This window comes from Clytia hemisphaerica, unplaced genomic scaffold (genome assembly GCF_902728285.1).
Source record: "Clytia hemisphaerica strain Z4C2 unplaced genomic scaffold, Clytia hemisphaerica genome assembly, whole genome shotgun sequence".
Classification (NCBI taxonomy): domain Eukaryota; kingdom Metazoa; phylum Cnidaria; class Hydrozoa; order Leptothecata; family Clytiidae; genus Clytia; species Clytia hemisphaerica.
In genome coordinates, this window is record NW_027104424.1 from 418,312 (window position 1) to 443,896 (window position 25,585).

The 25,585-nt window shown below is 34.8% G+C and overlaps 2 protein-coding genes across 2 annotated transcripts in view; both read right to left on the reverse strand.

The window, feature by feature from the left end:
- The window catches only part of LOC136820425 (rho GTPase-activating protein 45-like), a 46,635-nt gene extending 46,121 nt beyond the window's left edge, over positions 1-514 (reverse strand). Inside the window, exon 1 of the mRNA XM_067076607.1 lies at positions 313-514. The gene's annotated coding sequence lies outside the window, so the exon portion shown is untranslated. The remainder of the gene's footprint in view (positions 1-312) is intronic.
- Positions 515-3,216: 2,702 nt separating this feature from the next.
- On the reverse strand, positions 3,217-24,502 carry LOC136820416 (DEP domain-containing protein 1A-like). The gene is made up of 10 exons (XM_067076600.1): positions 24,393-24,502; positions 20,055-21,346; positions 19,515-19,618; positions 15,841-15,894; positions 7,490-7,645; positions 6,608-6,774; positions 6,149-6,271; positions 5,866-5,925; positions 5,015-5,245; positions 3,217-3,952 (listed from the first exon to the last, which is right to left on the reverse strand). The coding sequence occupies exons 1-10, from the start codon at positions 24,429-24,431 to the stop codon at positions 3,923-3,925; spliced, it is 2,256 nt and encodes a 751-aa protein (XP_066932701.1). The 5' UTR covers positions 24,432-24,502; the 3' UTR covers positions 3,217-3,922.
- Between the last annotated feature and the right edge of the window lie 1,083 nt (positions 24,503-25,585).

Consider the following 25,585-nt stretch of genomic DNA (forward strand, 5'->3'; position numbering starts at 1 on the left):
TTTTTTAGTGTTTATAATGATTAAAATATGAGCAAAGATGAGGATGTTTGGAAAATCTGACGATATTTCGCCTTAAAATGGTCAAAAACTGTAAGGGTCAATTTTTCGCTCGAATTTGTCGTGGGACATCATTTTACATTATATTTAAAGAAAAAGAAAGATAAACTAAAATTCGAACCTGTTCTTTGTTTGTTCCCCTTTTTCTTGGAACCCTTCCAACCTCGAAAATATACAGTGATTCCCAATGTCAGCGAGTACACTATGTAATAACAAACAAGCAATTGATGGCAAGAAAAAAAAACTGCTATTTACCTCCTAATAACTGGTGCAATCTTCAAAAAAGTGGATATTTCTTGGATTTCCGTTGTCAAGTCTTTGGAAGGTTTTGCAAGCTACGAGCAAAGTATTCAAAGTTACCAATACCAGGTTTTCATTTTTAACAGAACAGAAGGTTGGACTTTCTCGAGTCTTTGTGAAGTTATTATGTTTTGTATTTTAAAGATTTTCGTACACTATAAAACAAAGATGAAATACATTTCGACATTACACGTATTTTTTTTAATAAGGATCACGTTTATATAAGGAACTTGAGGCTGAAAATGTTCAAATTAAAGGATTGTTAAGGAGCTGCTCAGGCTCAGAATAACATATCCAATTAAGGAACAGCAAGATTTAAACTTAAACATGCACACATCTACAATTCGTACAATAACCTAAACAAAAAGGGAGGTCGTCAGTAGTCCGACACTTTCTAGTCCGACAGTAAAAATGTCCGACGTTGGATTTGACGAATGCGTCAGTATTCCGACAACAATTTTGTCCGACGACAACGAGTAAAAAAAAAACATGTATCTTTTATCAGCAACCACGTGCTTATAAAAATCCAAAGTTCCGACCTTGACGTTGGACCCCTAAACCCAACTTTTCTTAAATTTTGGGAAGCTTATAGCATAATTCTGAACATGCAAAAAGGGCGGTGCATTCTTTTTGCTATAAATTATTTCTAAGCAAATTTGATTGGTCCTTTATTTCTAATTATGTCAAAATGCCAAAATGAACTTTTATTAATATTATCTCAGTAAAAAACCCTTATTCAACATTCGACACTGTAAAATCTTTCGTTTTCGGACATAAGTGACATCGAAAAAAAGACTTCTAAATTCTAAATTTATTTTATAGATTCGGACTATTTTACTGTCGGACTAGAAAGTGTCGGACTAGTGACATGCACCCAACAAAAAGACGATAAAATATTGTTTAAACCAACGACATTCAATGTGTCAAAAAGAGAGAAATGGATGTATAGAAGTTATACATTTTTAGCAATTCTAACTTAGACACTTAGCAGCTAGGAGCAGCTAAGTAAACAACGAACTCGGTAAGGAACTTTAAGACTGAAGAATAAGGAACTCCAGGCTCAAAGCCAAAGTTAAAGTTCTTTATACAACACATTACAGCATAGAAAAAGTAGAAAAGTCTATGACACCAAAATAATTATAACTTACTGGTGAATAGCTCAGAAAGCTCCCTATTTATTTTATGAGCTCTTTTCATTCTCAGGTTTTTATTCATTGTAAATAGTGTTAGAAAAGCGATGAAATTTAAACTGGCATGACCGTGCAACATTCTTCATAAAAACACCAAAATGTCACATGTTTTGATTTCAAAGATGATGAAGTTCGAAATTCGAATGTTTTGTCGGAAACATTCGAAAGTTCGATTTTCGAATGTTTTTTAAACCAATCAAATATCGTGTTTGTACCGCCTAAATTGGAAAATTTGTTGGTTGGGAGAAGAGCATCGGGCGGGGGTATCGTCATTGAGTTTAAAGCCCGAAGGGCTAGAGTTCAATCTCTAACCTTTCTCAGGCAAGATAAAGTGAAGCCTTAAAAAATGCGCCGCATTTTTGACGACAGATTGAATCTAGCAATTCCTTTGTTTACGATTGATATTATTTTCGAAATTTAGTGGTAAATTTTAGTTTCAATCAGTCATTTGTGTAAAAACCAGGCGAGCCGCTCAATGCCGTGCAGCTTTGGTAGGATTTGTTGGCTTCAAATCCTACCAAGGAGATTGACTTCTAGCCCTTCGGGCTTATACTTCATTGGGTATCATTATTTGCCAGCCTTTTGTCTGACTTGGTCTTTCGGCTAGAGATTATATTGAAACAGAAACTTCTAAGAAAGTTAGGAGTAGTGAAGTGTGCAACTTAATAAAAAAAACATAAGCCTTAATTTCTTTCCCTCGGAAGAGCCTCTGGGAATAGAAAAATCATAAACATAATCATTTACTTTACAACACGGAAGTTCCGGATCCCACGCTAATTGATTTCAAAAACCCCAAATTTCGTTAGGTAAACAAAAACACAGATTTGTTTATTTTCAAAATTCGAAAGATTTGTGAAGCGTAATTAGACAAATTTGGGATAAATTTTTGATAGTCAACCAAATCATTTTACCCCACCCTGCTTGAAAGTTTGGCCGAAACTTCCTGTTCGGTTCCCGGTGGGCAAAATACCCTACAATTTGAACCCACTGGGAAATTGATTTGTTTTAATTCCTATTTAAAATTCAATAAAAATAATTGTACTCCTAAACCACCCTTACCGAATTTTTTGATTTGAGAACAACAGAAATCCAGGTCACCATCGGGGATTTCGATAGAAATTTTCATCCCCGCTGAGGGAAAGGTTCCACCGGGGCTATGCGAGACAGGGGTGTTTTCAGTGAGAAAGGATAAGTTGATGAGAAGGTTAATTTGATACACTCTGTAGCGCATTTTTCAACATACAAAAGCACTTTTAAACAAAAGCAACCTCGTACCCAGAATATTTCCGAATCCGTTTTTTGTTTACGGGGATAAACGGGGAACGAGGTTGAGGAAAAAGAATATGATAGTAAAATATGTAAAATTAAATATCTACAGTAAAAGTACAACAACACTTATCAAAAATAACAAAATTTGGAAAAATTACATCCCTTTTTCAGGATAGGGGGTTATGAAAAATTATAACATAAAAAATGCTTATAATTAAAATATACTACCTTTACATAACTTTAATTTTAAAACTGTTGCATATTATAGGAGGTTAGATTAAAGAACGATATAATGTATCACACTAAAAATTTTGACGACTAAATTCAAAACAGAGTAGGGTCATGATTTAAATACACGATCCTGTAACAACCATCATATTATCATATCATTCCTTTATTACTGTATTACACAAATCATAAACGACTGCAGTCTAAAGATGTTTCGGGATTATTAATGTCCCATAGTTTTGTGAAAACCAATTTCATAAATTAGTTCACTAGCCTACTTTCAAGAATAAGAACGATAATATGTAAATGGCGTAAGTAAAATAATTTACATTATACAGATAACAAAAAATAAAATAATATAAAGTATAAAAGGTAACGGGATAAAAAATATAACATTTGAATTTGCGGGACAAATGGGTGGGGGAGGGAAGGGAATATCGGCTAAAGGGCTGGCTATATTTAAAAGATTAAACCCAGTTTTTCAGGTATCATTTAAAATCGTACCCAAATTTTTGCATATTAATCAGACAATGCTACGAGCACCTTCGTATACGAGAAAATAATGTCCCTGTGACACAAATTCAATGAAAGCGTTCAAAGCGTTTCATGTCATCGTGATATCAACCTCATTCTTGATATGCGAAAGTCACATTTTCTAACGGGAGAACCCGAAAAATCCGGATTTTGACCACCGCATTTCTATTTTTAGTAACACCTTTTGCGGGTGTTTCTGTTAGAGAAATGACTTACGCATATCGAGAAAATGATTCTCTAACATTTTCACATCCAGCAAAGCTCACCATTTTTCACTAAACATGAGTAAGGGCTGTGGTAGATGTAGTGTTTTCACTAAAGTATTTACGTCCTTGAATGATCTCCTAGTAAATGTCAGGGTAAGCCGTTTTGAACTAAACAGAAAAGAAAGTTCAATAGTGACACCAGAAGTAAAGCCATACCTTTTGGACGCATTAAAAGTTTTATTTTTACATAAGTATTCCCGTTTCATATAAGACACATATTTCATATCAGGACAGTGTCTTACTATTGTTATATTATGCTGATATAAGCAAAAAAGTGTTTTTCTTTTCCTCTTTCTGACTAATCCTGCTCCGCATCCGTGTCAATCCAATGTGAAAAAGCTTAAAATTGATGAATAAGCAGACGATATCACTCTTATTTAAAAACAAAGCCTTTAAAGCCAGTAAAGGACAAAAGGCTGTAGGCTTCTCAAACATCTATGAAATAACTTTTATTGGTCTGAGATTGAAAGTTCAATGAGTTTTCCTCTTCAACTTTTTCCAGAAGGCATCTCATAGACCTTATCATAAATTACGTCACGAACATCACTTGCCTCAAAAAATCATTTAATGTCTCAAGGGACATGATCACCATGGAAATAGTATGAATACGAGGCAAGCGATGTTCGTGACGTACTTTATGAAAAGGCATCTAATTAGACCATATTTTATTTGAGAAGGTTCGTTCAATAATAAACAACATTTCAGAGCTCTCTTGTGCTTTTCATCACCTGTGTGGCTGAGGCTCACCTATTTTCCATCATTTCGTGACTAAAGTTCATATGGGGAGTTTCCCAAGTGTAAAAGACACACTCGCAAAATATGGAAATATTTCACTCGTTCCGGATTTTCCGTATATTGTACGGAAAAATCTCAGAACTCTTAAAATATTCTCATATTGTACTCGTAACTGTCCGTGAACTATAATTCTTTACATTGAGATGTCTCAGACCACACAAAACGGTACCTAACTGTAACAAACCGTGCTTCGTGGCTCTTTTCCTGCGAAGAAGAGCTTGTTAAAGGCTATTCGTGATATGCACCACTGCGAGAGTCTTCTGAGAACTTTCCACCCAATACGTCACTTAAACAATAGAAAAAAGTGACGTATTGGATGGAACAAAAACAGAAAAGTCATTGCAGTGGTGCATATCATGAATACAAAAAACATACCTGTCCCAGTCTTCGCGTCACTTCTTTACTTGATAAGCTTCGATCATTGACAATAGCCTGTAACAACTTCTTAATTTCTTGTTTCGAAAAATCCACAGCCTCTTGCTGATATTCCTGTTTTGAAATCTGTTCGCAATACGTGACTGGCCTTTTGATGACGCGCTTGTTGACGGCATCGGCCGACGAAGGCCGCCCGGTGTCAATTTTGATACGCTTCTGAGCGTTTTGGTGCTAAAAGGAAATTGACTTTATAAAACTCTTCAGTGATTGCCTTTCCATTATTAAGACTTGAATATTTGGATGGGTCGCTGGCAAGAAACAACAAAAATTTATTTATTAAAAGTTATCAATCAATAAGTAAATTTTTGTTGTTTCTTGCCTGTGACCCATCCAAATATTCAAGTCTAAATAAACATTAGTGGCGGCCACAGATCTCTAAATATTTGACTGGATCGGACGTTTCATTAAAACGGAAACGTGTGTTCAGTTTTAGAGCTGAATAGTCTGCCATCTTGCTTTGAAATTCGAACGTTCGAAAATCTAAGATTAGAAAACAATATGGCGGACCAGTCGACTTCAAAACTGAAGACACTAATTCCACGGGAAAACTGTGAGCAATTAGCATATGTGGTGTTCAATTTTGAAACGAAAGTAAATACAGTTGAACGCCCTCTTATTTAACGTTATATTATTCGATACGCTCCCTAACTCGATAATATTGAAAGTCACCGTCAAGAAAAAACTCGCATGAACGACGTTCTAACATTCTATACACTCCCTTAATCTAAAAAATCAAATTTCTCTTGAAAGTCGAATTAGAGAGCGTCAACTGTAAGATTTAATACACCTACCAAATTCCCGTAGATGACAGCGATCTTATGGTCAACTTGTACGCGTAATCCTTTAGGTGCCTGAAAGAAAAAATGAAATAGTTACAATGTAGCACCTGCCTAATTTTTGCTTTAAAATGAAATATTATTAGCGTATAAGAGTTCGATATAAGCTAAAGTCAACAATGAAATCGGCGAAGTTCAGGTATCACAACATCTAAACATACACGGTTTCGCGGGCTGAATCGGGAATTTTTTGACTTTAGCCTGCTAAACCATATGAAAAAAGAAAATGAAAACTTACAGTTAAAATTTCCTCATAGAATTGCATTAAGCAATATACAACGCGTATGCCAAGGATCTCCGTTTGGTTGATGAGAAAGTGTGATTCTTTGCGCGAAATGATTCGAAAGAACGAATGCACCATCTATGAAAATATGAAAAAGATAATGATAACTAAAGTAAAACCCATTCGCTTTAAACGTTCATTATTTTGATACCATGTGGAAACATGTTAACGTAATTATACCAATTCCCTTGAGAGTAGCAAATCAACAAAAAAGATCTTTAAGCGTAAGGGCTCATAATATCTGGACAAAACTTTTTTTGGAGTCAGGTTTTAATCTATAATTAACTTATCTTGGAACTATTTAGAGGTACAATTTCTAACCCCCCCCTCCCCCCGGTAATTAGCCCCTTCTCCGTTTATTAGGCACCTAAGAGTAATTTTATTATATTAGAACAATTTGCCCTGTTTTCTTACCAGGTCTTTATTAGATAGATCATTACTGATCCTCAAAAAGGGATTATCGCTAACTTTCTTCATGAAATACACCAACGCCTGCAAATGGCATCTCTGTTCGTTGTCAATGAGTAGGATCATGTGTTGGAGAACTTGGATGGTAATCTCGATGTCCGTGTCAGCATATTCTAAGGGAAAAAATCACAGATATCTTACATAAAACACTAGATAGAGCTGCTCTTTTCCCAAGCAACAGCAGGTGAAGCAGAATAATCCGCCATCTTTACTGGTAGGAAACACTATTTAGAATAACATATCTATGAGATAAGAGCGAGATTGAGTATCGATAGATAAATCATTCTCGTCCGAACTTTGTATTCTGCAAAACGCTGAAATACCCATATTCGTACTCAGTCCGCTCGTTTATCTATGAACTGAATGGAAGATGCAGGAATTCAAACTGGGAACCCCCATTCACAATTTCTAGCCTTTTACTGCCATACATGCATGTTGGTTGTTGAATTACGCATTATTAGCGCTTCTTTAATACCAGTAAACGTTGAAAAAGAAGTTAACTTGACACTTTCTGCGTTTTGCTTAAAAAAGATATTTCGCGGATAAGGCCTTTCAAATTTCCCTTTGGGACTTAAATTCGCGGAAGACACTAAAATCCACGAAATTTAATCCCCGCAATTCTTTTATCCCATTAAAGTAAAGCTGGGAGCATAGTCAATAGAATAAAGAACATGGTCAGGAAATCGGGTTTGCGCGAGGTTCGAGGTTGAAATTTTTTTAAATTTTGGTCACGTGATCAAAGCCGATGGGTAAAAACTGGGACACGGAAACGTCACGATGTTTGGAGAACAATGTTTGACGGTTTACTTCCAGCTTAATAAAACTTACCCATGCACTCTTCTAATAGTGAAGTCAAATGACAAGGGATCAACGGATCATCTGATGAAGAATGATAGTGCTCTTTGATAGCGTGGAAAACATCACAATGAAAACCGATGTAGTTTGGAAGATCGCCTACTACTCCACGCTGGTCATAATTCGGCCCTGTGTGTTACAAAAAAAAAAGATCATTCATGATATACACCATTGTAATGTCGGACCCAACAACTGATTGGTTGAAAGTGACGTAAAATTAATCAGTACTTCACTTGCAACCATGAGAGTTAAAAAATGAGATAAACCATGAACATAGTCCATTTCACAGTCGCAAAGCGTAATGCGCGCTAATGACGACTTACTATTGGTCCTAGTTTTGAAATTTTTTGAAGATTTCTGCGTCTAGCCAACAGAAAGCCGTTATGGTGCCGCAATCAGTCCTGATTACCCATGATTCATTTCGACTGATTTCATTACTGGCCTGAATCAATTAACTCCTTTTAATCGGAACCCTTTATGCAATTAAAGTTTTTTTATAAGAACGAACTATATAAGAATATAGGGCTTCGACGGCCAAAATATTAAGAGCAAGTTAAGGCTTTGTGGACTTTAAAAACCCAGTAATCGCACCAAATTCTCACAAAACGGTGAAATCAAAAACATTTAAAGACAATACGCCGATTTCGAATTAGATTTTTTAAGGACATCTGAAGGCTTTGAAATTTTAGGTGTTCTTTTTTAACGTATACGATACTTCTTTAAACCCTTAATATTAAGAAGGGCCTGTCCAAAAATTACAAAGGATTAAAAGTAATATCGGCAACTTATTTCAGAGTTATATATCGGCATTTTGAAATTCAATTAGAGTAGAGTCTCTTTAACTTGAACCTCCATAACTCGAATGTCTCTTTAACTCGAACCGAACAAGTTTTCTTGTCCTTTCAGTTGAAGCTGTGTTTTAAACCAATTTCCATAACTTGAAATTTTCATAATTTCGAACAAATTTGTGTTCCACGTGCGGGTTCGAGTTGTGTGTTCCGCAACTCCAAATGGAGGGCTCCATTTGCATCCATGTCAACCAATACATTGTCACCTGGTGTCTCATACAAGTCCAGGCTTTCTATCGGAGATTCAAAATAGAATTTTGGTTTCTTTCCGAAGTCTTGCGGGAAGTGTGACATCATTGAATAGAAGTTTGTTATTCTCAAAACGGTCGAAATTTGGGTTCTTCAAAAGACCGAGTAGGCTTTAAAAACATTTCAGTTTTCCACCACTGTCTGCTAAATGCGATGTAATGGCTATGAATTGATGTACTGAGAGCCATTCGAGCTCAGGGAAATCATATGGATAATTAACAAACCTCCTATGTATGCAATGTCCTATTACAACAAAAGTATTTTCATTTTTCGTTGATATTGACTTTAATTCCATGACAGCTTTGTTAGGCCTGTCAGCAAGGTTGTCTTTCAAATAGAATACGATATTGATAGTAGATAGCGAGAAAATTAGCAACACCTCGAGCAATACAGTTCGTAAAAATTCATGTCAATTCAGGTCTTTACGAAAGGAGTATTTCATTCTCCATATTCGAGCTTCGTAGGTCCATTCATTCTTCTTTCGAAAGTTCAAAACGTCTACAGGTCAGCAACGATCGTAAGATTGCTCAAAATGTTTTGTTAGTGTGCAAAAAGAACCAGAGCAAAAAAGAATCATTATTAGATAATATATTGAAAAATATTTGCGTATTGCACTCGAAGTTATTTGATAACAAGTACATGTTATCGAATAATGGAGCGCGTCCAATAGTTGAACGTTGGATTAGAGAGCGTCAAATGTAATTAAACATTTAAATTAAATAGACGTGCATTATTTTCCATAGCCTGTACCAAACTCTTCTTCGCTGACTGAAAAGATAACGCGAAGTTCGACTAGCCTATACTAGACGTCACCCGCGTTTTTTTACGCAATTAACGTCTATTCCACTTTGCGACTTTTTCGAATGTTTTGAGCCCAGGTTTTCGGGCTCTAAACATTCGATTTTTTGACGTCACTTTTAATTTTCGAAGCTCCTGCAGTATAAAAAAAATCGAATTTGCGTCAAAACACTTGAAAGGCTTCTATTTTTCGAAAATCGTTAAAGTGGAACTCACTAAGAAACGAGATGAAAAATCCCGGTTTTTAGTGAGGTGCTCACTAAAGTTCGACAAGTTTTTTCAAAACATAAAAAACACACGTTGGCGGGGTGGTACAGGCTACGTCTTCCATGACAGCATTCAACCGGGCAAATAAAATCGAATTTTACGACGACAATGACGCTAAATCCCCACTTTAATAAGTTTAAACATAATAGAAAACTTTAACAATCGATGTTTATCAATAGATTCCAATTAAAAGAATGTTAAAACACAGATGATTGGCTTAGGTTTCGCAACTCTCTTTTGTTCCTATAAAACCTTAGTACGCATGCGATGTATCCAGAGAATTTCAATATTCAAAATAAGAGCAGTGCGCATATCACGAAGAGTAGGAGTTTTACGCTCGAAACGTAGGAAGATATGACGTAGCCTCGTCTAGTTTGTAAAGTGCAGAACGACAAAAAGCATTCACAAAGTTATCTCCTCAAAGTTTTTTTTTGCATTATGCTCATTTGAAATTATCTTTTCATTAGTATAGCTTTTTAACCCTTTAAGTGCCAATGTCGTATATATCAGAAATGGGCTATGTAGGAGGGCGAAGCCCGGTTCGAGTTAGAAATCGTCATTTTTGGTCTAACTCGTAGGAATTGGATTAGGTTTCATGGTCAAGCAAAAAAAAAAATCAAAAATGAGTCTTTCCAGCGAGATTTTAAGCTAAAAAGTAAAAAAAAAATCATTTTTTTAAAGATTTTGATCGTTTTTTGACCATTTTTGGTAAACGAGTGATCCAGAACCTCCAAATTTGTCCTTGCTTTACTCGATTCTGTCTTCCAGCGAATTAGTTTGAAGTTTTACAATTGGGCACCTTTCTATCATTCAGGCAGGTCCGCGCAGAAGGCCTGACTGCTTTAATTTCCCATACCTACCCCCTCCCCCTTAGCCGCCGCCCAACCCGCCCTTTCCTAAATTAGGTGGCGACGGCGCCTAAAAGAAAGAAGAGACACTAAGCTATCCAACGAGCTATGAACCAGCTTCTAACTCCTTCTAGATCCGGAGATATAAGCCTTTAAAGTTTGAACTAGTGATTTTCTTTAAAAAACTTAGAAAAAAATGACCGTGGCACTTATTTGATATTTCACATTTTACTTCATGTTATGATGTCTGAAATTTTACTACTGGGTCCCCCTCCCACTTTAAATCAAAGAAGTAGTAAGTACTACTTCTTTGTTTAAATACTACCTGGGGTTTTGTAGAGGTCTGCGATTCAGACCAAAAATATTTCAGTACAAAATTGGGCTGGTGGTAGCCATAAAATTCCTTTATTCCTTTTTAATTCAAGAAAACAGAGGCCTGAAATCGTCAAAAAATAGGTAGTGTTTATTGAAATTCTTTCCATTGGGAATCAATGGATAAGACTTGATGGCCTTGGCTTGGTTATACATTCTGTTCTGTACTAACTAGAAATTCTCCATCAAACAAAAAAGACAAATACTCGAAAATTAAAGCGTCGTCGTTAAATTTAATTTTATTACCCCCGCCGTCCAGTTTACTGTAGCCTGTTAGACGAAAACCAATTGTTTAGTGGGAAGGCACTAGCTAAGTTTACTGTTGCCATAGAAAAAGATGAATGTTTATTGACCGAAGTTTTAAATATTTGATTACAGCTGGCACTCTCTAATTCGACGTTCTGCTATTCGATACGCTCTATTATTCGATAAAATTGAAATTCAACGTCAACGAAAAACTCTCATAAACGACGCTCTACTATTCGTTACGCTAACTTATTCGATGAAAATCTGCCAATTATCGTTGAAAATCGAATTAGAGAGGGTCAACTGTAAAATAAATTCGTAAATGCAACGGTCGTTATTCGAAATTATTCGTTACTCTGAGAGTATGTTTCAGCTAGAAATTTTGATCTGTTCTGATAAGATCTTCAAAAATTAACCAGCTAGAAATAATGATGGGGTATAATTAAGGTCATCAAACGTGTTCTTGTTGTCTAGGGAAACAGGGGTATAATCAAGAGAAAATTGATGTGATCTTGTTGCCTAGTAACCCTAGAAAGTTTCAGAACACATTTTTCGTGGAAAAACAAATTTCTTATCAGTATATCTTGGCAAAATGTTTCTCCTAGATTTTAGAACACATCCAACCATAAAGTAGTAATAATTTTAGGGAGACAAATAGTGTGATAAACAGTGATAAAGGTTTCCTAGAAACCAGAACACATCATTTGTATAAAGGCCGCTACCCACTCAGCATTTTATGGTGGGCAAACAAGGCGCGCAGCTCGGGCGCTTTGGTCGCTGAACGCTTTTCCCATTCCATTGATCCAAAATAAAAGGGAGATATACTGCACATTTTTTCTTTTTTCTATTGTTGATATTTTTTGCACAGGGTTAAATGTCTTTTCTGATTGGCTTATTAAAAAAGAACAATAGGGAAGCTACACAGCTCAGCGAAAAAAGTTGAAAAGTTTCAACTCTTGTTGCGCTCAAAGCGACAACCTTTGAAGGCTTAATTTATGTAATTCATGCAATAATCAAGCCGTGCGCCTTGTTCGCCGACCATAAAATGCTGAGTGGGTAGCGGCCTTAGAGAATTGAAGATCATAGCATGCGGTCTCCTAGAAGATAAGAACACATATTTCTAAAAAATCTCTCCACCGGATGCTTCTGGTTATCGTCGGTACTTGTATCCAGTGACAATACAAATAATAAAAAAACTCATCTTTAAAGTGAACAAACACAACGTTGTTTCAACGTTTATCTAACGTTCAAAACTTCTCTATATGTGCCATCTGTTCAATCTAAAAGAATAGTTCACTCGTTGAAAAAACCTTCACTAAATTGATCATGAATAAATAGAAAGGCCAAGATGAACATTTTACAAGAATTTTTGTCATTTGATTGGTCGTTAACTATTCAAACAAAAACTTTTATTATATTTTTCTAACGAACGCGTCATCTCTATTGTTTTGAATAACCAATTATGTCAGCATCTTATAAAAACTTCAATACAACTGAAATAGGAAGGCCAGCTTTCAAACATCTTTTTCGTTTGGAAGAAATCAAAGGAAGAAGGGAAGGGATTGGATTTTTATGAAAAAAAATTGAAAAGCGGAATCGAGTTTTCAAAAAATTACTTTGATATTACTTTTGTGCCAAAATCAAGATGAATTTTGTCAGGACTTTAAGCTTTGCAATACATTATATATTAATCATCAGAGGAAAGACGGAAGCCACACACTGTCTACAGGCTACGACATTGACAATCTTTATCGACTTGGATTATATTAACTTGTCTACAATAATGTCTTATATAAATGGAGATGCAGGGGGCCCGGGGTTATGGTATCTGAAAACGGTCGTGCAAAACGTTTTACGAGATCCTTGTTACGAAGGAAGACTATATAACCCATTTGACCGTAAATATATCGAGCTTAATAGCAACGATGACAAAAGCATGATAAATGGACATTTCGAAATGATTTTTCAAAACTTGAAACATATTGAAAGAAGCGAAATCCAGGAATGGGTTAAAAACATTAATACCACCAAGAGAAATATCGTATTCTATTTAAAAGACAACCTTGCTGACAGGCCTAACAAAGCTGTCATGGAATTGAAGTCAATATCAACGAAAAATGAAAAAGCTTTTGTTGTAATAGGACATTGGATACGTAGGAGGTTAGTTTATTATCCATATGATTTCTCTGAGCTTGAATGGCTTCCAGTACATCAATTCATAGCCATTAGTACAATGGTCAGCGATGGCATGTCGATATGCTTTCAAAGCCTACTCGGCCTTTTAAAAAACCCAAACTTTAACCGTTTTGAGCATAACAAACTTATATTCAATGATGCCCTGATGTCACAGTTCCCGCAAGACTTCGGAAATAAATCAGACTTCTATTTTGAATCTCCGATGGACAGCCTGACATTGTATGAAATAGTATTGTATGAGTCAGACATTGTATTGATCGACATAGATGCAACTCTTCAGTTAATGTTTATTCTAAGAGAATTCTTTCAGCAGAAAGGTAAACAGTTTCATGTTGTTACTGATACATTACATTATTACTTCACGAACGAATCGAGTCGTGTTCGTGAAGAGGGGCCACTTTTCTCCAATAGCTATGATGAAATATTTTTGTATGAAAAATTAGGCTTTAGTGAGGTTCGGAGAGAATGGGTACAGTATCATCGTGTAGTCGTGGAAATTTCTACTAATGGCAAAGATTATGTTGAAGAGGGTGAAGAACGATCAGTCATTCGAATCGTTGAACCATGGTTCCTTCAACAAATGAAGCCCTCCATTCGGAGTCGCGGAAAAATTGTTCAATTAGATCAACGAGACCTACTGACGATAAAATTTCTCGAAAAACTGATCCAAGAAATTCAATCGTTATCGAACATTGATTAACATTAAACAGTAGTCAAAGTAAAGTTGTTGTTTTTTGCTTCAGACAGAAATGAATTTTAAAAACAAATTAGACAAGATTCTTCAGATTTAGCGGAAATTTGGTTGAATTTGTAGACGGAAAAACCTTTCCTTCCACCTCGCTGAAACGGAAATCCATCATAGACGGGAGAACTTTCAATAGAGGATTTTCATGTTTAATCGCACGATGAGTTATTTTTTCTTCTTTGGCGCGCCTTCAAATTAATCGTTAATTGTATCCTGTAGAGAGCAATTAATCGTTAATCACACTCTTCAATGACGCGCCAATGTTTTCTAAATTGATTTTAATGTTTTTTCTTACATTTTTTTATCGAACGTTTTAATTGCATTCGAAATTCATTTTTTGAGAAAGAAAATCTTTAAGCAAACAATAAAAGAAAAACATAAAGAGAAGAGAAAAATGTAAAACTTTCAGTGTAATTTATTTTCCTGACGGGGAAAAAGTAGTGAAAAAATTGTGCGATTAGCTCGTAATCACATAATAACTCGTACAATTCGAAAATTGCACTCGTGATTTTTTTTGTTTCAAATTTTCCTCGTCCTTTCGGACTCGGAAAATTAATAACAAAAAAATCAACGGAAAACATTATTCCAACGTGGTTATTCAAAGAAGAAATTGTAACGGAAAAGAAAAGTAAAGTTTTCTTTAAAATTCCTTACTGCCCTAAAAATGAATCAATGATGAAAACTGTCATTGCAAATTTACGAAAGTTCACTAACGAAAAAGTTGAAATAATTTATACTTGGAAAACCACGAAATTGAGAAGTCTATTTCGCGTGAAAGATAAAGTTCGTCATCCAAGTAATGTTATTTACAAAGGAGAATGTTCTTGCAAAGCAGTATACATTGGGGAAACTACCCGAAATGCCGAAACAAGATGGAAGGAACACAATGGCAATTCAGGAAGATCAGAACCTTCAAAACATCTCATCGAAAACCAGATCATTCATTTACTTGGAAAGTCATTAGCAAAGCCCCGTCATTTGCAAGAAAAAGGAAGATCCTGGAAGCATATTTTATAATGACTTTAAAGCCATCAATTAATGATCAAAAAGACATTAAAAAATTACAATATTTAGAAATGGTATTACCTAGAGAATAATTTCCCATTGCGTCTCTTCACGTCATCAATTCCCCAATGTGTTTTAACCATTAATTTACGATTTATTGCCTCCTTTGAAAATTCTTTTATTGTTTTATATTGTTTTAATAGACCCTTTTAATTAGCCTTTTATCCTAGAATCAATTTTTTGTATGATATGTAGATACATTTTTCAACCTAGAAATGTCATTTTTAACCTGATGATGAGCAGTTAAGACTCGAAAAGCTTTGTTTGAATAAAATCAAATTTTTGTGTTGTTTATTTATTTTGAAAAAAATCACTCGTGCAATTATTCTCGAATTGCACTCGTTATCATGTGATTACATATACTTATTAAGTATCGAAATACTGATCCAAGGAAATTATATCGTTATCGAACATTGATTAACATCAAACCAATTTTTTTTTGTCAGACAGAGTTGAATTTTAATCAATAAATTAGACAAGATTCTTCAGATTTTGTGGATACTTTGTTGAATTTGTAGACGAAAAGTCTCTTTTTGTACCTCGCTGAGACGGGAGAACTTTTAATACTGCAACAACAAAGTAGAAAAAGATTTAAGGTTGGAGAAACTGAACATTCGTTGCATTGATGATCCTGGACAGAAACAATAATAAAAAGGTAAACAAAAAAAACAACGAAATATTTAAACTTACATTTCATGAGACATTCCATTGCAGAGAAAAGCCATTCTGGTATCGAATCTTTGACTAAAGAAAACAATAAAAAACAACCAAAATCTATGGATGTGAATACACCTTTTCGACCGTAACCGCCAATTGCCGCGCGGGCACTTTTTGTCCGCTTTATCCCACTAAAACCGTCCCAGTCGTTTTTTCGCACCTATAGACAATAGAAAAATGTGTCAAAAAAGGATTGCATCGAGTTTAGGGGGATAATTAAATGATTAAGTGGCACGCGCCTGACCACGCGACTACGGTCGAAAATGTATATTCTTAATAGATCTTATCGGAGTTTTTGATTTTTCTAAAAAAGCGATGCATTGTGGGATTGTTTCGGGAGTATTACAATATGATTCCCTAGAGGCATTTTGTTTATTTGTAGCAAAACTCTATATTTTTCATTTAGTGAAATATTTTTTCATTTAGTGAAGTATTTTTTTCATTTAGTGAAATATTTTTTCATTTAGTGAAGTATTTTTTTCATTTAGTGAAATATTTTTTGCATTTAGTGAAATATTTTTTGCATTTAGTGAAATATTTTTGCATTTAGTGAACTTTTTGTTATTTAGTGAGTTTTTTTCATTTAGTGAAATATTTTTTTTATTTAGGCGAAACCTATTTAATTTGTTGTTCTACGGGCAGATCATTAGCAAAACATGGGCCGGTCGGTCGGTAAAATAAAAATAAATTTTTCATTTATCAGGGTTGTTAAAGTACCGAAAATGTTTTCCAAAAAGTATCTGGTTCAAAAATTCACTTTTTTTTATCCTCGATGAAGATCGTGATAAAATCTTAGTACATGGAATGCTTGATTTCTAAAATTTTTCAATTTCTTGAATTAATTTTCAGCTTTATTCAAATTTGATTCTTACAAATAACTAGTGTGTAAAATATATTGTAGTGGAAATTCAATATTATTATTTTTTTGATTTTAGCAAAATAGTGTCGGTCGGGCCCGTAGAACAACAAATTAAATGGTCTCGCCTTAGTGAACTTTTTTTTATTTAGTGAATTTTTTTTTTCGTTTATTGGTTTTATGGGACGCCGTTCTCGGAAAAATATGGCACGAGGTCATTCAGTAGTTTATAGCGAGGTTAAGCACAGGTTTATTTTGACCGTAAATGCGATACCGTAGGGCTGTACATAACTTGCCAAAGCAAACCATGCAAGTAAAATCTTATGTACAGGCCTACGATATTGCATTGAACGGTCTAAATAAACACTTGCTTTTAACCTTGCTTATATTTTTCTGGTCAGTGTTTTGTCCTTTCAAAAAATGCAGGGCTATGAAAGCAGGTGAAACAGCGCGGGAAAAAAGAAAAAATGACATTTTAACATAACTCCCAGGTTGTGTACATACTTGGGCAAAAAGGAGTACGGGAATGTGCCACTTGTCAGGGTACTTTTCATCTCAATGAGTTCCAGGTAGAGTCGCAAAAACACTAAAATAGTAAAATCACCCTTTGTAAGGTACCATTTCTGAATTAAGATGAAATGTAGCAGATTTTGGGAAAAAATCGGAATATTTTGAGAAGATTCGGAATTTCAGCCCCGTTCAGGTTCACTGTTTCGCAAATTTTGATGAATTTTACGAGTCCACGTAATGTCTATTTTTCGATGGGCCCTATCCCAATCCCTGGATAGATAATTTTTTGATAGGACAAAATACTGACTAGAAAAGTATAAACTACAGACTGGTCTCGTGCCATATTTTTTCCCGGAACGGCGTCCCATAAAACCATAGACGAAAAAATATCCACTGAATAAAAAATAGTTCATTAAATAAAAAAATTTCACTAAACAAAAAAATATTTCACTAAATAAAAAAATATTTCACTAAACGAAAAATATTTCACTAAATGAAAAAATGTTTCACTAAATGAAAAAAATATTTCACTAAATGCAATTTATTTCACTTGTCTTCATCAGTTGAGTGAAAACGTAGAAAAATGGATGTTATATACAAATTCATCAATCGAACTTTTCAAAAGTTGCTAAAATTGCGAGTATTCGATTAAGTTTAAATAAACATAATAAGTTCAACCAAGTTCGACGACATAGACAAGAAATGTTAGACATAATTCAACGAAAATAGATATATCTAGGGAATAAATTATAATCACAAAGAAGTAACATATAATAATTCATTTGGAAATAAAAATAGTTTTGGTTATTATTGTAATACAATGTCTTATTTATTGTATAAATATATTGAATTTGTTTACTTTCGGGTACCTAACTGTCGAACGTGCTAACCGCACTGGCTCAACTTCAGTATCTTTGAAATCATTCGTAGGCCCAATTGTAAACTTAATGGCTTAAGAAAAATTATAGCATTTTGGATTTTAGCCTCGTTTAGGCTAAAAACTCGTCCCCAGGCCCAAAAAATCAAAATTTTGAAAAAATGAAAAAAACACCACCAGGGATTTGCCCAAGGATCAAGTGTGCAAAATTTCAGCCAAATCGGACCATTTTTGAAGTCTCCAGCCTGCCCCAAAGTTTTAGCCTCGTTTTGGCGAAAAAACTCGTCCCCAGGCCCCAAAAATTTAAAATTTTGAAAAAATGAAAAAAACACCACCAGGGATTTGCCCAAGGATCAAGTGTGCAAAATTTCAGCCAAATCGGACCATTTTTGAAGTCTCCAGCCTGCCCCAAAGTTTTAGCCTCGTTTTGGCGAAAAACTCGTCCCCAGGCCCCAAAAATTAAAATTTTGAAAAAATGAAAAAAAAACCCCAGGGATTTGCCCAAGGATCAAGTGTGCAAAATTTCAGCCCAATCGGACCATTTTTGAAGTCTCCAGCCTGCCCCAAAGTTTTGTGACAGACACACAGACACAGACAGACATTCTCAGATTCTAGCTCAACTGAAGTTGAGAATAAAAGCGTCCTTTCCTTAATTAATTTTTCGAACATCTTCACCCAGGACATTTTTATTCCAACCCCCCCTCCCTCACCCGCTTATAAAGTTTTTCAAAACACTTATTCAACACCCCCCTTTAGTAGGCACCCAAGAGTATCTCATTGGAATATCTTTTGATACCTACAATGGTGGGAGAATTTCCTCAAAATTTTAAAACCACAAATGATTTTTAAGTGCTTTAACTTAAGGTTGGAATGAAGAGTTTTTACTCTAAGTTTTAACATTAGACCGATGAGACTTTTAAGAGGACCTTAGGTTCTCAACAATCAAAAGCTCAAAATCGAAATGGAAGTATTGAAATCGCTATTATTCTCACTCGAAGAAATTCTGAAAAACGTTAAAATAACCCTAAATTGCTAAAATATATCGAACATGATTGTAGATGCTCAAAATAAAAAGTGTCCCAGAAAAAGAGCTTAGCTTCTCTGCTGAAGTGAATTTTTTCGACTTTCATTATGGTCACTCTATACACCTCTTCGACCGTAGCCGCCGATTGCCGCACGGGCATTTTTCTGTCCGCTTTATCCCACTAAAACCGTCCCAGTCCTTTTTTCGCACCTATAGACAATAGAAAAATGTGTCAAAAAAGGATTGGATCAAGTTTGGGTGGATAGTTGAATAATTTAGTGGCAAGCGACTGACCGCGCGACTACGGTCGAAAAAGTATATTGAATATACCTCGCAGACTCTAACCCAGGTTCCTAAAACACTTGAAGGAAGAAGCATACCCGATTTTTCATTACATTCCATATTCTGCATGATAGCTTGTCCAGAGATTTGATATTCGTCAATATATTCGCCCACGTGTTCCATCCGCATCAACTTCCGTAAGCTGGCAATTGAAAGAAAAGCGAGGAGAGCGTTATTTAAATTTAAGTGGAGGCGAGTGCTAAATGGATCGAAAGCTTCAACAAGCTGCTTCTAATAAACAATGGTCAAGGCAAGGTTTTTCGTCTGAGACGGAAAAAAAATTTACAAAGTCATTATGTACTTTTAATGTACTTTGTTTATTTCTATTTTAGAGTCAAGGGTCATTGATACAATTAATACATAACAATAATATACATAACATAACATAACAAATATATACTACATATGTGGCACATTATTATTGACAACGAAGATCTGGGATGCGAACCCACGCGGGCATATGGAAGGAAACATCCGAAATTGCGTAAGGGATCATCTCTATAGATTCGAACGTTTGTTTCCATAATGGCGGAAGTTAACGTAACTTAACCAAACATGAACAATTAAATCATAAATACCTTAATAAGACGACAGATTTCCATGTATCTTGAAGCTGTTCTGGTGTCAGCCTCTCTTTCGACAACATGAAATTCCTTCCATTGGCTGATCCTTCCAAGTTATTCAAATCCCACGAGCTGTTCGCCTTGTATAAACCCTGCTCACCTGAGCAATGACTTTTAGCCAAATCATATTGTGAGCGACTCTTGTACAATTTCATGAGATCCGAGGACCTAGATTTTCGAAGTTTACGTCTCATCGGGGAAGGCGAGAAATGTTGCATGATCTGTTGGCTTTTGTATAAATTACTGACTGGGGATGTGTCCATTTTCTCTGGAGTTACTGCAGAATTTGCCGTAAAGAACTTTTCATTTATATTATCTACACTTTCAATTTTGTTAATACCCAGTTTCGAGAAAGGCTGTTTGCTATTATTGTTAATGGCTGTTTTAAAAAGTTTCTTGGAAAATTTAGGATTCTTTCCAGCTCCGTTTGAAATGATTGTCGGATCTTGATGCGGTGTTGATTTCCGTTTCCGATCAGCAGTGACCTGCATTGAGAACTGTTCATTCAAGGAACGTTTTATAGGAGGCATTGTTAAACCTTGTTTTTTGTTAGCTTTCAAGTTTTTATTATTGTTGGTGGTCAATGATTTCATAGTAGCTTTGTTTGAAACGTTAGTATTTAGCGCTGTAAACGGTTTCCCAGGTTTTAAATGTTTGTTGGTGGATTTAGATTCGCCCTTATGGTCAGCCTTGTTTAAAGCATTGTTGGTTAAGGATGTCAAAGGTTTCCTTAGTCGTAACGAACTACTTCTGGTGAAAAACCCAGGGCCTGAATGGACTTCTAAGTTCTCTTCATCACATGGCTCAAATAGGGCTGACGTTTTTGGTTGGTTGTCTTGTTTGGTTAACGCGTTTGTATCTTGAGTTTCTTTCTCTAAATCTTTTGTAACATTGTTTAGTAAGTTTGTTATAGAATTCTGTGACGGGATTGTTATTTTCTTTGTCGACGATTGACCATCTGTTTCCTCTTCTTTTTCCTTGTTAAATTTATACAAACTATTCGAATCTTGAAATTTATCAATTTTCCCTGTCACACTCTCAAAGACTTTGTTATCCATGAATTTTTGTAATAGCATAAACGCCTGCTCTTTTGTAATATTATCACCATAGCTTGGATGGTTTTGTAAATATTTGAGCATCCAGTCTAGTGCGTCTGTACCAGAGAACGAATTTTCGTAGGATTTGAAACGGTACCGTCTTCGTTTGAGTTCCATACCTTCAATGAAGCTGCTGATCAGCTGGTTCCACTGTAGGAGAAAAAAAGAAGAAAAAAGAAACTCAAATATAGCTTTTTCTTAATTTCTTAGTTATATAAACTTTCACAATTATGGAAGTAAAAACACAGATATCTTATCCCAGATAATTTCCATTTTGCATTAGAGTGTTTGTTTTCCCTTTCCTTTTTTTAGCGAAATCAAAAGTGGTTTTGCCGAGTCATCCAGGCCATTTTTCATGCCCTTTTAGCGGGCAAAAATTTGGTAAAAACAGCCTTTTTAGCAGAAAAACACAAGAAAGTGCCTTTTGTGGCCACCAACGTATGCTGCCCCGCCTTTCTAGAATATAGCCTGTCATCATTTTCCATAAATTATGCGAGCACATAAATTATCAAAAGGTGTGAGAAAATATTTGGATTATACAGCGAAATGCAGTCAATCAGACTAAACCTGCATTGCAGGGAAAAATCTCCCTGTATGCAAGTTATATCTTTACCAAGTGTTAAACAAATAGATGAAAAGTATGAAAATACAAAAAAAATATGAAAAACTTGACCTTGAACAAAGTTTAACGCTTAGATTCCCGGACTAAGCATTTTCCTATTTTATATCTATTGATTTGTCAGTTCCCCTTTTTTTTTGCATGAAAGTCTCATTCATTTCTAGGTTTGATTTATATAAAGAAAAATTCAAAAAAATAAAAAAAACTGTATAGTTATAAAAATATTAGTCTCTCTTTTTATGTTCCATTTTTATTTCATTTAGTACTTTTAATATATTTTTTTTGATTCTTACAAAGTAGTGCTTGTAAAAAAATTTATGCCCATATTGTGCGCTGTCCCTTTAAGAAATAATTGCCGAAAAGTTTATACCGTCTATCCAAGAGTTATTGCTTTTATTTGTATGAAGTATATACTTATAAGAAAAAACAAGTAATACTTTAATGGACCTACCTATTTATAAAACGAATAATTAGAATTTAATGGAAGTAATGTATAATTTTGGGCATTGCCATTTTACATCATTGTGCGAAAAATCATGAAAATCTGTCGAGTATAAGTTGAAAAAATGAAGGAAAACCGTTTTACGCCGGTTTTCGCCTGTTCCGGCGATTTTTAAGGAGTTCCGGATTCAAAGGATGATTTTTTTGGAAATCAAACAATGCTAAGTTTTGGGCATCATCATAAAGAACATTTTTCTGTAAAGAAACAATTAAATAAGTTGAAAAAATGTGACGGAAATGTGAAAAAAGCGACGATTTCCGGCACATTTCCGGTTCTACAGACCGGAAAAAAAATTTTTCGACAAACGGTTTTCGACACCTTTTCGGCAGTACTAATGTGCATCTATGTGCAAAAAATCGCAAAAAACTAATGAGAAAATCTCGAGAAAATCTCAAAAAACCGCTTTTTTCGGGACATTTCCGGTTCTAGCGGCCGGAAAAATTTCTTTTTCGAAAATTGGGCTCTGTCACATTTTGGGCATTGCCATTTTACATCATTGTGCAAAAAATCATGAAAATCTGTCGAGTATAAGTTGAAAAAATGAAGGAAAACCGTTTTACGCCGGTTTTCGGCTGTTCCGGCGATTTTTAAGGAGTTCCGGATTCAAAGGATGATTTTTTTGGAAATCAAACGATGCTAAGTTTTGGGCATCATCATATAGAACATTTTTCTGTAAAGAAACAATTAAATAAGTTGAAAAAATGTGACAAAAATGTGAAAAAACGACGATTTCCGGCACATTTCCGGTTCTACAGACCGGAAAAGTTTTTTTTTCGGCAAACGGTTTTCGACACCTTTTCGGCAGTACTAATGTCCATCTATGTGCAAAAAATCGCAAAAAACTATTGATAAAATCTCGAGAAAATCTCAAAAAACCGCTTTTTTCGGGACATTTCCGGTTCTACCGGCCGGAAAATTTTTTTTTTCGAAAATTGGGCTCTGTCACATTTTGGGCATTGCCATTTTACATCATTGTGCAAAAAATCATGAAAATCTGTCGAGTATAAGTTGAAAAAATGAAGGAAAACCGTTTTACGCCGGTTTTCGGCTGTTCCGGCGATTTTTAAGGAGTTCCGGATTCAAAGGATGATTTTTTTGGAAATCAAACGATGCTAAGTGTCGGGCATCATCATAAAGAACAATTTTCTGTAAAGAAACAATTAAATAAGTTGAAAAAATGTGACGGAAATGTGAAAAAACGACGATTTCCGGCACATTTCCGGTTCTACAGACCGGAAAAAATTTTTTTTCGGCAAACGGTTTTCGACACCTTTTCGGCAGTACTAATTCGCATCTATGTGCAAAAAATCGCAAAAAACTAATGATAAAATCTCGAGAAAATCTCAAAAAACCGCTTTTTTCGGGATATTTCCGGTTCTACCGGCCGGAAAAAATTTTTTTTCGAAAATCGGGCTCCGTCACATTCGAGGGTTTATAGTAATGCACCTTTGTGCAAAAAATCAGAAAAATTGAATGAGCCAATCTCGAGAAAAGTTGGTAACTAACGAACGAACTAACGAACACGGGTTAATTTATAGGACCTCCACCCCACCGGGGTAGGTCCAAAAAACATGCTCATTTTGTGTTCCGTCCCTTGTTTTTAATTTGTATGAATTATTTACTGAAAGGCATCATATCATGTGTTTATGCTTCTTGACCGGATTATCACATATCAGCACGCATGATAACCGTCCTCTGTTTTCCATTATGAGTAGAACATTCATAAGAAAAATAACAAAAGAGCAGTGTTTGTGTTATGTACCATAAAGATGAACAAATAATATCAATAATATGTGAATTGTCTCAAATAAATTGTACGTGTTCCTATAAAAAAGCGGCGTTATCTAATTTATTTATTATTTTTTATTCTTTCTTTCAAAAAAAATGACCACAATCTTTATACAGTACATGGTGAGTGTGGCTGAGAAAGGTTTCACTTTCGTTTTAATGCTCAATTTTTTCCAAACCGTGAAAGCCGATTGTAATACTTTCGCTAAGCGAAATTAATAAGGCGATACTGGTGATACTCATAGCTGAAAGGGAACTGCAATCTTTGGAAATAACGAAAAACTTACTAGTTTAGTAGCTTTGAAGGGTGAATTCTTTTTTTCCATTTTGCTGTTTCAATGTGGGCTTCTTATTTTTTTTTACTTGGTCTCTAAAATACAGACAGGGATGGTTAGTAATAGCATATTCAGGCATATTTTATTATTATCAAAATCTACTTTTGTAATAAAGGAGGTAGTAGAATAACAGCTAATTGATTCTTTTACTTTTCTTTTTTGGGATTTTTTAATCCATTTTAAAAGGGCATTTTGCAGAAAAATATACAGTTATAAACATAACTATAAAGTTGTTATATTAACTCTAATAAAGTAGAGTACACTACAAGTTATCTCACAAGTAATTATTTACTGACACATTAAAGGGGAAGTTAAGTGATTTTTAAGGTATATGTTTTTCCCCTGAAAACCAATCCTAACATCATAGAATTCACGAAAATCTCAACTTTAATGTCTAAACATCGATATATCTTTCATAAACCCATACTCTTTTAGACGCAAAAACCGGTGTTTAAAAGACCTCCTTTTTGTTTAAAATTTCTTCTAATCTCTCTTTCGTGTGACGTCATTTGCTCCAGAAAGAATCTTTTTTAAACGACTTTGTAGTAGAAAAGAGCTGTATCATAACTGATCAAAACTTTTTTCAACCCCTGATTTTTTCAATATTTCATTACTTGATGTTTTATACGGTCTAACCATACTAGAATCCAAAAACCTTGTTTTTTTCAATAGAAATTCAATGGTAGCCACAATATCTAGGTATGTGAAAGAATCTTTGTGTTTTCAGTAAGGTCCAGTAAGCTTAGTAAGTTTTGAAATTCTTTCCATGTGAAGAGGCCGTAAGTAAAGTTATAGTTATGAAACACGAAAGACAAGAGATATAAAAATTGTATTTAGACCATTCCTCGCTCTTTAAAGATGTTGTTAAATAATTCCTATTTCATGACAAGTCAACGTTAGTGAGTTAATGCTAACGTACGTTGTGCGCCCTATATCTAAAGTCTAGAACTTGTTTTTACCAGTAGGTTTTTCTAAAGGCTAGCTAATCCATTGGGAAATTGAATTCTGAAAGCAACTGGGTTAAATATGTATTTTTCTAAATTCTAGGAGAAGTAAAGGAAGGAGAATCTTCTAGGGAACTTTTGAATCTCGCACAGTAAAGTCAAAGTCAAAATAAGAGACTTTTTAATGGGATATGTTAATTC